Source organism: Helicoverpa zea, chromosome 4, assembly GCF_022581195.2.
Source record: "Helicoverpa zea isolate HzStark_Cry1AcR chromosome 4, ilHelZeax1.1, whole genome shotgun sequence".
Classification (NCBI taxonomy): Eukaryota; Metazoa; Arthropoda; class Insecta; order Lepidoptera; family Noctuidae; genus Helicoverpa; species Helicoverpa zea.
The window spans coordinates 9197153-9209491 of NC_061455.1; the positions used below are offsets into that span (position 1 = coordinate 9197153).

At 43.6% G+C, this 12339-nt stretch overlaps 1 protein-coding gene across 2 annotated transcripts; it reads right to left on the bottom strand.

Annotated features, from left to right (window-relative positions):
* Window positions 1-1064: 1064 nt before the first annotated feature.
* Window positions 1065-8053, bottom strand: LOC124630052. Of its 2 annotated transcripts, none has more exons than XR_006984371.1 (2): window positions 7917-8053; window positions 1065-1228 (listed from the first exon to the last, which is right to left on the bottom strand). XR_006984371.1 is itself a non-coding variant. In XM_047163765.1 (2 exons), exon 1 carries the CDS (start codon window positions 2745-2747, stop codon window positions 1347-1349), a length of 1401 nt encoding a protein of 466 aa, XP_047019721.1. In that variant the 5' UTR covers window positions 2748-2859; the 3' UTR covers window positions 1065-1228; window positions 1306-1346. The 2 variants fall into 2 exon arrangements, 1 of the variants encoding a protein (XP_047019721.1); XM_047163765.1 differs by lacking the exon at window positions 7917-8053 and adding an exon at window positions 1306-2859.
* Between the last annotated feature and the right edge of the window lie 4286 nt (window positions 8054-12339).

Genomic DNA, 12339 nt, shown 5'->3' on the forward strand with positions numbered 1-12339 from the left:
AATCCGACACGACCGGAGAGAGATCAGGTGCAGGACCGACATTTACATGCTCTCCGATGCACGGGATACCTAATACATATATATTATAAAACATTTTTGAAAAAAGAGTATCCAGTCTAAATATCATAATCGAGAAAACACATTCTAGATCAAATATCGTGTAAATTAAAAAGGGAAATTATAATTCTAGCCACAAAATTATTTATTGGACACATGACTTCTAATTTTATAACTAAGCAACGGGGAAATGACATAGCCTCTATAAACGAATTCGTCTTTTTTACAACGCCATCTACTAGAAAGCTTCAATAAAAGATCATCAATTATTGTAACTTGTCCTTCTTATTTATACATTGTCATCTAATTTACTAACTCGGCCTCATTTTTACAAAAACGAGCCAAGAAAAACGAGACCAACGTTTTTCTTGGCTCGTTTTTTTTTGATGGTAGAATTTAATTTGGATTCATTTTATTTAGCATATTGCCATTTATAACCTTCAATTAAAAAACATTGTATTAAAAATTGAAGTTAGTGACGAAAACGAATCGCTGCAAAACCGACTCCACGTAGTCTTGTCTGCCCCACCCCTAGAGTGCAATTTAAAACCGCGTAGGCGCGGAGGGGCGAGGCGGCCTGCGAGCTGAGGCGCAGGTAGTTTCAGCGCTCGCCGCCGCGGCTGAGGCTGGCTGGCAGAGCCGGCCAGAAAGCCGAAGCTGCGGTGGTGATCGTGAAAACCATCTGCGACAATAAGCTCGCATGGGACCGCCGGAGCCACGCAGTGCCGGAGCCGTGACAGAAGCCATGCTTGCTGCATGTTGCATGCTTACTTCCATGCTGGGTCAATTAATATGGGATGTGTTATATTTTAAACAAAAAACTCAGTACGAGTTAAAAAATTAGAAGCTAAATAAATATTTTTATGATGTCACTTAATAGTATTTAAGAAGTTTATTGTTAGAATGCATGCTACAAAGGACAATGGGCGATTCCGGTCCAAATGTCCACCACGAAAGAGACCTATATGGTTAGATAGCCCGTTAAATATAGTTTTTTTTTTTCTATTCTATTCTATTTTTATTTATGGCAATCCATGTCGATGCAAACGTCGACGATTCTGCCAATGACAAGTGGAAGGAGAAGCAAGTAGTGCTTGTGATTGACAAAAAAACAAAATTAAGTTGATGTTGTAGTCAAACTTGTGTAACTTATCGTGTTAGTAGGACGGCACTGAAACAAACAGAAATACATTTACATATATAAATAATAACAAAATGTTAGTAACATAAAACAAGTAACATATATACCACATTTATACAAACAGTGGTCTAAATAGATAGGCCAGAGTTTATAATTTAATATTATTACGATGGATGGACATCAATAGCGCCTGGAGCAGTTCTGGACAGGAGTAAGTTAAGAGGGAACGGAAATTAGTAGGGAGAGGAATCTTCAGTTTTTGGAGACGACCATATAAATCAAAAGATGAGTTATTGGGACAATTAAAAAATATATGGTCCAGGGAACCCTCATCCAGTCCACACTCGCAGAGAGATGAGTCCTGCACCCGAATTTTGCGCAAGAAGACCGGAGTACAACAATGTCCTAAACGTATCCTGCATAGAACCGAAATAACCTGTTTAGGGTATTTTTTAAAACGAGTAAACCACGGTTTCGATTTTACTGCCGGTTGGATAGCGTAGTACGAACTACCCTTCTTTCTGCTGGAGATATTCCACCATTCCTGCCACGAGGTCTCAAGACTCAATTTAGGTACGTTTAGTAGGTCATGCCCTTGAAGGGAGAAGTGTGCAAGGTCCGCTGATTCAGATGTGCATGCATCTTTAGCCAATGCGTCGGCACATTCATTTCCCGTTATACCGCAATGACTGGGAATCCAAACTAGGTGGACAACTTTCTCTTGCCGAGTGCAAGAGAAAAGGGACTTTTTGATATCTAGGACAATAGGACAATGGAGTTTAGATCTAAAGGGATTCTGGGATAGGGCTTGGAGGCAACTAAGGGAGTCAGTAAAGATAACTCCGAAGTTGATCTCATGGGACTCTATAAAGTGACAAGCTTCCAATAATGCCACGCACTCGCCTGTAAATATAGAAGACTCCTTTGGGCATCTGAATTTCATAATAATTTTCGAGTTCTGGTAATAAACCGCGGCTCCAGTATAACCGTCATTCAATTTGGAAGCATCCGTGAAGAACCTTTGAAACCCAGACCATCGTTCACCCAAAACCGCATTAAAGGTCGAATTTGCCGATGGGGAGTTTTTAGATATGCCAATATTGTAAAATATATTAGGAGTAAAGCAAAGTACATCATAGGGATAATTAAATAAAGGAAGCCTGGGATGTGATGCAAAAGGAGATTCTAAATTTTGAAAAAATCGGAATGCTTTCAGGAATAAGGGGATTTCTTTATGTTCCCAATATTTTGAGCTGTGACAAAGAGTGTCAAGCTCTCTGAGTTTTGGGATGAGAGGGTGGGATGATTTAGGAATAACCCTGGACAAAAAACGGGAAGCAAGGTACTGACGTCTCAGGGCTAAAGGAGGTTCAGCGCATTCGACCTGTAAGGCGTTAATAGGCGACGACTTCATGCATCCTGTGATGATCCGGAGGCATTGAGATTGGATCCTATCTAAGCCGGCCAAGGCACCCTTGTTACCAGGAATCACCAAGTGTGACCCATAATCCAGAATGCTACGGACTAAAGCATTATAAATTAATTTCATAGTGAAGGGGTGTGCCCCCCACCAGACCCCAGAAAGAGCTTTCAAAATGGAGATGACTCGTTCGCATCTTTTGATTAGATAATTTATATGGTGAATACCGGATAATTTTGAATCTAAATAAACCCCTAATAATTTTGCCTTTTTGGCTATGGGGATGCCTTGTCCTTGGATGTTCACTGAGACCTGAGGGATCAGTCGTTTTCGGGAGAAGATCACTACCGAGCTTTTTGGGGCGGATAATGAGAGACCATGGTCCAGAAGCCATGTGTGCAGAGAGTCCAGGGAGAGACAGAGAGATGAGGCAGCATCCTCGATGGATGGATTGACAACATACAACGCCAGATCATCAGCGTATTGCAGTAAATGACAATCAGAATTAAGGCTGGAGCCAATGTCTGCCGTGTAAAGATTGTAGAGTAAAGGGCTTAGAACAGAGCCTTGAGGAAGGCCCTTCCACGTCTGCCTCACCTCGAATACCTCCCCCTGCACTCTGAGCATTAATGAGCGAGACATAAGGAGTGCGCATATACATTGTACCATCTTACCCGGAATCCTCAGCTGTTGCAGTTTCTGCCTGAGAACTGGAAGAAGAACGCTGTCGTATGCGGAAGATATGTCAAGGAATGCGGCTACAGCAGATTCATTTTTGGAAAAGGCTGTACGGATGTCGGTTACCAAAATTGCCACACTATCCATGGTACTAAGCCCCTTTCTAAAGCCAAACTGGTGGCTCGGCAGTAAATCCCTAGACTCAACCAACCACTCAAGCCTATTTTTAATTAAGTGTTCCAGTAACTTGGCCAACACTGAGGACAAAGCAATTGGTCTAAGGCCATTCGGATCATCAGCAAGTCTTGCCAGGTTTCAAGAGCGGAATAACTATTTGGACTTTCCACTGGTCAGGAACCCAACCATATTGATAGCAATAATTGATAATTTCCAGGAAGTATTGCTTAGCTTGAGAACCGGAATGAGCTACAAATGAGTACGGTATGCCGTCTATGCCTGGGGCGGAATCCCTAACATGACGTAACACCGCATCAAGTTCCTCCAACGAAAATGGTTCATTCATAGGATCGTCCAAAATATTTACAGACGGTAGCAGAAGTTCTGGAAATGAAGGAACATAGGCTGGAGCTATTTTGTCGAAGAAGGATTCAGCAGTTTCTCTCGTGATGGGGGAGGAGATAGATGGGGAGCAGCCTCGCCTAAAACGGTTAATGCTCTTCCATACTGCTGATATGGGAGTGGAAGGGGATAGAGAAGTGCAAAACTTAACCCAACCACGACGTTTCTTCTTATGAAGCCGAGATTGAGCAAACACTCGTCTGTACCGTAGGAGATTGTCGCTATTCATCGCTTCATTGTACTGTTTTTCGGCCTCTTTCCTTTCTTTGACAGCCGATGTGCATTCTTGATCCCACCACGGCGGTGACGGGATTTTATTTCTGGCACAGTTACGCAATGAAAAGGAAGTGTCTGCACTTGAAGTAATGGCCGAGATAAAGCCATCGTAACAACTCTTAGCATGGCAGTGACCAGAAGAAACTTGGGAACTCGAAGTTAAATTTGGAAGCAAACTGATTTTCTCCTCCAGTAAAGATGAAAACTTCGACCAATCAGGTTTGGTCAGGTTGTACTTCAATAGTGGAGGAGAAGTTTTCTCTAAATAGGTTTTATTAAGAAAAGTTATAACAATAGGGTAATGGTCGCTACCATGCGTAAGGCTAGTACATTCCCAATGAATTGATGCCGCCAACTCTACTGAACAGAATGTGAGGTCTACACAACTCTTTTGCTGACCGGGGAGGGATCTACGAGTAGGACTACCATCATTTAGGATGCAAAGGTCTAGGTCATCCAAGATTTCTACTAAACCTTCCCCAAAAGAATCACAGCGATTGGAACCCCATCTAAAATGGTGACAGTTGAAATCACCCATAACAAGGACGGGTCCTACAATATTGTTTAGGATGTCTCTAATAGTACCTAAGAACCTGTGCTGTGGGTGGGAGATATAGACAGATAAAACTGTGATACCTTCAACTCTACCTGCGACTACATTCATGTCACCATCCAGAGCAGAAAGGCTTAGGGTTGAGAGTGGAACACGATTATTAACAAGGAGAGCCGACCCTCCATAGCCATCAGATCTGTCACATCTGAGAATATTAAGAGGGCTATCACAAATTTTCGAGTTTTATACGAGTTTTGATGCGTCATTATGCTTTGGATATAGTCACAAAAAAAAAACAAAAATAAGATTAAGAAAGTTTGATCATTTATCTTGGGGCTGTTTTCAATAAATATTTTAATTTGTCCACGTACATCAGTAAAATCTTTGTCTCTGCAAAGGATGTTTCATAAAATGTTGCTTTTGGGGATCTTTTGATGCTTCAGTACTCCGAGGATATAGCAATTTAACCATTTATAAAAATGTTCAAGATACAACTATATCTTGTACTTGTGCTTGCTTACACCAATTTATTACAATTCAAACAGTAATACACCAAAAATAATTCTATAAAACTGAGAGTTACTGACAATTTTCCGTACAAAACTATATTTTTTATCTATGAAAGTATAATCCAAATTCAAATAAAACATATTTAATAATTAAGGTGGTATTGTTATAAAGCTTGAAAAAAAAAATGGCCTATTTAAAAGTAAAACAATATTTTAAAATAATTTTTGTTCAGAATCAATATAAATCTTGTGACGCGCGGTGTTCAACTTTAGTCAGCGCCAAGCGCTTACCGAGGAGGGACGTATCGCTCGCTGTTGCGCCGCGTAAACTCGCCGGAGTTCGAAAAATATAGCGCAACCTACGCATCTAACACGTTTTGATACTAGTGAGTTTTTAATTTATTTATTAGTTATAATGATCTGATTCAAATGTAATATACATAAGTATTAGCCCATGATATTCTAATGCGAAAATGTTATAGATTGGGTTCTCTTTTTTTAATGTTGGTTATATAGAAATATGTACGTAAATGTCATCGTCGTTAGTTTCGCTGTTGCATAATAATATTATTGGATATCTTTGATTCTTGCAGGATAATGAAAACATATTTAATTCAGATTATCAGACTCAATCGGATACAAGTACAAATAATATGAGAAGTATTTTTTGTCACTGGCGACAGACATATTTGTTTTAATAAACTATTTACATTCCTAGTTTTTATTGTTGCAGGAAAATGAAGATACAATACATGGAAGACGAATTATAGATTTTAGTTTTTTTATAAATCAATTACTTATACCTAATTGATAAACATGGTGAAAAGTTTGGTTGTCGATTAAATAATTTAAAAATTGTAAACGATTATTTGTTTATTGTAACTCAATCGAGCTATTCTAGGTTATAAAATTCATCAGTACAAATAATATTTCATAAACTCCGCTCAGCTGAATCCGGTTAGACTGGAAGCCGACCCCAACATGATTGGGAAAAGGCTCGGAAGAAGAAGAAGAAGAAGAAACTATAAAACCAATAAACTATTTCGGAAAAAAAGTGGCAAAGTCTCAAGTTTGTTTATGCCGCGTAGCGGTCCGCAGGTGTGCGTTGCGTATTTCACTAGACGCACACGCGCGCAAGTGCTGCCGGCTATCGTCTAATTTACCTAAACCTGAGCGATTCGATTTTGTAATAGCGCTCTTAAAAAGTGGTATATTAAAACTGAGACTCGGGGTAAGCCAAGTCTCAGCAATTGAGCAAGCCAAAGGCTTGAATTTATTGAGAAGGAATATGAGGTCGTGTTTCTTATGCCACACGCTCCTCACATTCCATTGTAGGAATATTTGACGGGACGCCATTTTTAATATTTGAGAGCAAGTTAACTAGTTGATAGGCAACGTTGGACGGTATTTGTGCATTATTAGAAGATAAAATTGTACTTAAAAGTTTAACAAGAATTTCTATCAGTGATGAAGTATTATTATCGACGAATGGGTTATTTAAAGCGCAGCCATCAGGCTGTGAAGATGTAGGGGAGTTAATGATTTGCTGATGAGCAGCTTTATCGTAAGAGGGAGATAGAGGGGCATGGGTCTTCGGCTTAAGAAAAACGGTTTTGCGATATGACTGAGTGGGGGCAGGAACTGCTTTTGTAGCATTCGCGTAGTTGCGAGAAACAATTGGGATAGTTTTGCTGGCCTCAGCATATGAGAGGGACTTCTCAGCCATAACGGTCTTAATGGCCTTCTGTCTGCCCAGCTCCGGGCAAGATTTGCTATTCGCAAAATGATTCCCGGAGCAGAGCACACAAAATGCCTCCGCCTCAGAAATGCTGCAACCATCACCAGGGTGATCATGGCCGCATTTACTGCAGCGGGGTTTAGACCGGCAAACAAGTTCCACATGACCGAACCTACAGCACTTACGGCACTGGATGGTGGGGTAGACATACTGTTGGACTGGGAGGGAAGTATAACAACAGAAAACTCTTTGTGGTAATACCTGACCGTCAAATGTTAGAACACATGTTTCTGTTGCCTTAAATTGTGTCACTCCATCAATCACCACTTTCCTATTTATGCGTCGCACTTTTAGAATTTCACCACAACCTGAGGGGACTTGTAGATACCTTTGAGCTTCCTCTTCATTTAGATCAGTGGGCACACCGGTAACAACACCCATGCGAGTAATATTGAAAGTAGGGATAGAGGCAACAAAACTATTTTTGGGAAGGATGTTATTAATAATAAATGAATTCGCATCCTGAGGGGATTTGAATTCTACCGACACACGGTTCCTGCCGACTTTTTTAACGCCATCGCGGACAATGCAAGTTATGTTGTGTTTTTGAAGGAATATGCCAAAAGTAACTGGATGCAGAGAGGTACCGGTGTTAGGCTGGAGTTCCAATCGAGAGACGTGTACAATGAACGGTGCCTTATCAGTAGCAGAGTACCTGCTGCGGCCAATTAAATTCTTTAGTTGTTTCGGTGGCGGGGTTGACACGGCAATGTTTGAATCATCTCCGGAGCGTTTCCTGGCATTCGAGGGTGATGAGGTGAGGGAGTCCGCGATGCTGCAAGCAACATCGGCGAATTGGGAGAGTGGGTAATTGGGGGAAAGAGGAGCAAATGCAGAGATGTCGGGAGGATCGGGGTCGGGGGGTTTATTGAGTTCCATAGTGCTTGTTAAGCCTAGTTAATTACCTAAATAACACTACACTACTGGTAACAAACACAAGGACAACACACAATCACAAAAATAAGTCACAAAAGATCACTAAAACACTGAAAACAGCTGAAAATTCTAGGCACACGTGCTTACCAAAGACACTCTGTGGCGAGAATCATAGTTTTTTTTTTGTTATGGAAGTAAAAAAATATATAATGCCAGAAAAAAGTTATAGCAAAATCAAATAAAACATTTTATAGATTTTTTCAATTACTTTTCGTGATGTTCGATTTTAGTACTTTCTGTAACTTCTGACAAAATAGAATTGTTCATTATTAGAGAGAAGACATCACCAGTTACGTCGAACTTTCTTAAATCCAGGCACCGCTGAGTATAGGTATTCGAGCACTTTTGGCGCCTCAATTGGTTAGTGATTCGTACATCCATCGGGCAAAAAAATATGGGCTGTTTATAATGCAAATGTGTCTTACTCATCTTAGTTTTAGATAAAGTACGGAAATGGAAGTGGAATAAAATAAAAAATAATAATGATAACATACCAAAACTACCGAAAATTGAGAATTGTAACGCGCGCCTACTTTTCGTGGTCGAGTCCATGGCCATATATGGCCATCGCGTGATCACCGAGCCGACCAATACGTGGCCGGCCGGCAGAGGGGTGCGGGGAGCGAGGGCCTACTCTCACGAGCGGGGACGCTCGCTGAGTCGCCAGTCCGGCGCACGACGCCATGTATTTCGCACGATGTGTTAACTCTCGCGACCGTGGCTATGTAGTTAAGTACGACGTGTGTTTGTGAACTACCTATGTAACTAATTACCATGTCTGTATTCGAATTACAATAAACTTTCTATAACCAACAATGTGTTTGTTGTTATAAGTGGCGCTTCCAACTAGTGGCCGTGAATCCGCTAGCCAGTTTAAACCGGTTCTTTGCCGATCGACTTAGGACATTAGTGTTCGCGTTTATACCTGCGTCGCTGAAAATGCCGCCACGCAAAGTACGTACCGACGCTAATGTGGAGGACGCGCAATCCAGCTCGGATGAAGAAGCACCGAGACCGTCGCCAACGCTCATGTCTGGGGACCAGTTGGCCTCGTTCCTTACCGCCTTCGCGAAATCTCAGGCGGAAGCGAACCGGCAGCTCGTCGAATCCCTCATGGCATCGCACGCGATAGGATCAGCGCGACCCTCACCGACGCCCTCGTCGACATGCAAGACCGGCAACATGTCCAAGTGTACGGCACGCTTCGACGGGCATAGCAGAGATCCAGAAGTCGTAGAAGCGTTTATCGACTCCGTGGAAATCTACAAAGAGTGTGCATCTGTCTCCGATGACCTGGCACTCCGTGGTCTCCCGATGCTTCTACATGGCGAGGCAGCTGTGTGGTTCCGCGGCGTCAAGGCATCGCTTACGTCGTGGGATGACGCCCTTGCTAAGCTGCGGGCGATGTTTGGTGTTCCTCGTCCGCCACATAAGGTATTCCGGGATATGTTCGCCGCGGAACAAAGTGAAGAACGGACGGAGGTGTTCGTCGGTCGTCTCCGCGCACATATGAGCAGGTTACCTTACAGTCTAGACGAACGAATCAAGCTCGACATAGTTTACGGTTTGTTAAACAAACGCATTCGTAAACGCGTAACGCGCGAGTCTATTGAGGACATCGATCAATTAATCGAAAAGTCGAGAGCCGTCGAAGATTCGCTCTCCGAAAAAGAGATGACAACGTCGTCAAGTTCGAGTAACAATAACACGCAGTCACAGCTCGCACGAGCAGCGCCAGCACGACCCAGCGCGGCCGGCTTGCGGGCTCAGCACGCGGCCGCTCCGATGCAGACGCCGTATTCGGCGGGGAAGGGCGCGTCGAAGCCGCCAGCGCTGTCCAGCGGCGCGGGGGCACAGCCGTCGTCGTCGCAGCTCCAGCGTAATACTTCGCCGAGTGTTAGTGCCGCGAGTGATAGTGTAAACAAAAAGTCGTTTTGCGTGTATTGTAAGTGTCGTGGTCATACGCGTGAGTCTTGCCCAAAAAGAGACTCTAAAGACTTATTCTGTTATGGTTGTGGCGAGAAAGGGTTTGTTAGATCAAATTGTCCGTCGTGTAAAAATGTTTCAACTTGTAATGTTGATGTTAATAACCCAGTTTCACAACCACAACAAAATGTTTTCTACTCACTTAACACGGTACTCAGTGAGTGTAATGTAAGCTGTGAGAGTAAGAATAATATTATTATCAGCCAAGGCCGACCGATTTTAAATATTGAAATTTTAGGGCACAGTGGCTCAGCGCTTATTGATACCGCGGCCCGACGTAGTATCGCGGGTTCGACCCTGTATGCCTTACTTTTACGATTGGGTAATACATTTGTTTCAAAAACCATGTCGGTGAAACTGGCTGATGGTACTATTAGAAATAGTACCGTTTTGTTTACATGTGTGAATGTAAAATGTATGTCACTGTGTATACCTATTGAATTTATTGTGTTCCCCGATGCATGTAATAACGAAACCCTTTTGGGAATAGATTTTATTAGGCAGTCTAAGATTGTTTTAAATTTTAGTAATATGACGTGGTTCACAGCTGATCGGCCTCAGGTCATTCACCCCCTGCTCACAGAGAGTTCACGCGAGGCGGTGGAATGTGCTTCGGTCAACCTGCTGCGGGAGGACGAGGGCACACTATTGACCTTGGATCAGCGTTCTGACCTTGAAAATTTATTGGGTGAGTATTCTGATATTTTTGATCAGGTGGGGGAACCAACGCCATTTGCCGAGCATCACATCGACACCGGTGACCATCCTCCTATCGCCGTGCCTCCATACAGGGTCACGCCGGCGAGGAAGGAGGTCATGCGAATAGAACTGGACAAGATGCTCGCAGAAGGTGTCATCGAGGAGTGCGAGTCTGCCTGGTCTGCACCTACTGTTTTGGTACCGAAGTCTAACGGTAGGTATAGGTTTTGTGTAGATTACAGGAGACTCAACGCTGTCACTAAGACAGACGCGTATCCTATGCCGCGTATTGATGAGCTGCTGCAGTCCACTAAGAGAGGTTGTGTGATGAGCACCTGTGACCTTCGGAGTGGCTATTGGCAATGCAAGGTCAAGGATAAGGATAAAACCGCGTTTGTCACGCCGTTTGGTACGTACCGATTCTTACGTATGCCCTTTGGACTCAAGAATGCACCGGCTACGTTCCAGAGGCTTATTGACCGGTTCCGTGCGGGGTCGTCACTTAATGACGTCACCGTACTGACATATTTAGATGACATCCTAGTGATATCAGAGTCCTATACTCGTCACCTTTCAGATCTCCGTGCAGTATTTGACCGTCTCCGAGTGTTTAAGCTCCGTGCGAATCGAGACAAGTGTGTATTCGCCAGAGAAAAAGGTTAAGTACTTAGGTCACGTGATCTCCCAGGAAGGTATATCACCGGATGAAGACAAAGTACATGCTGTACTTAGTATGAGGGAACCTACCTGCCTCCAACAGCTGCGCACCTTCCTTCAAACATGCTCCTGGTTCCGTAAGTTCATACCAGAGTTTGCGAAGGTGGCCGAGCCGCTAACCCGCCTCACTAAGAAATCACAGGCGTGGCAATGGAGTCTAGAGCAAGGTAAGGCTTTTGATACTCTTAAGAAGTTGTTAACTACGGCACCTATACTAGTGCAAGCTGACTACACGAGGCCATTCATATTGCGAACCGACGCCAGTAATTATGCCCTAGGCGCTGCCTTACTCCAGGGGGAGTCACCGCATCAAGAACATCCGATCGAGTATGCCAGCCGTCTGCTCACGCCAGCCAGCCAGAATTATTCTACTACGGAGAGAGAGGCTCTCGCCGTTGTCTGGGCTGTGGAACGGTTCCGCGGTTACATTGATGGTCATCAGGTCCACGTGATGTCTGATCACCAACCCCTGAAGTGGCTCTTTTCTCTTAAGTCACCTAGTGGAAGGTTAGTTCGCTGGGCCATGAAGCTACAAGCTTTTGATCTGCGTGTCGAGTATGCACCAGGTAAAGTTAATGTTATTGCCGACACGCTTAGCCGCCCTGTGTTGGAAGATGGTTCTGCATCTGAGTGTGACATCTGCCCAGTTGTCGTGGATGTTCCACGCTGGGATGCCACCTCAACTCGGGAGGCGCAGTTAGCAGATGTTGAAGTCGCCAAGATCATCCTGGACTTGGAAGGTAAGGATGACCTTTCTGTTACTCGTTGGTCCGAGCGAGGTTACCTATTGAATCAAGGTGTTTTGTATCGGTACGTCCCGGATACTGATTCGGAGGAGCCTCAGCTCGTTGTCCCGGAGAGCCTGCGGAGCACAGTCATGTTCGAGTGCCATGACTCGCCCACCGCCGCTCATGGTGGAATTGATAGGACTTTACATCGTATCTCGCAAAGGTTCTATTTCCCCGGGATGAGAAGGTTTGTTACTGACTA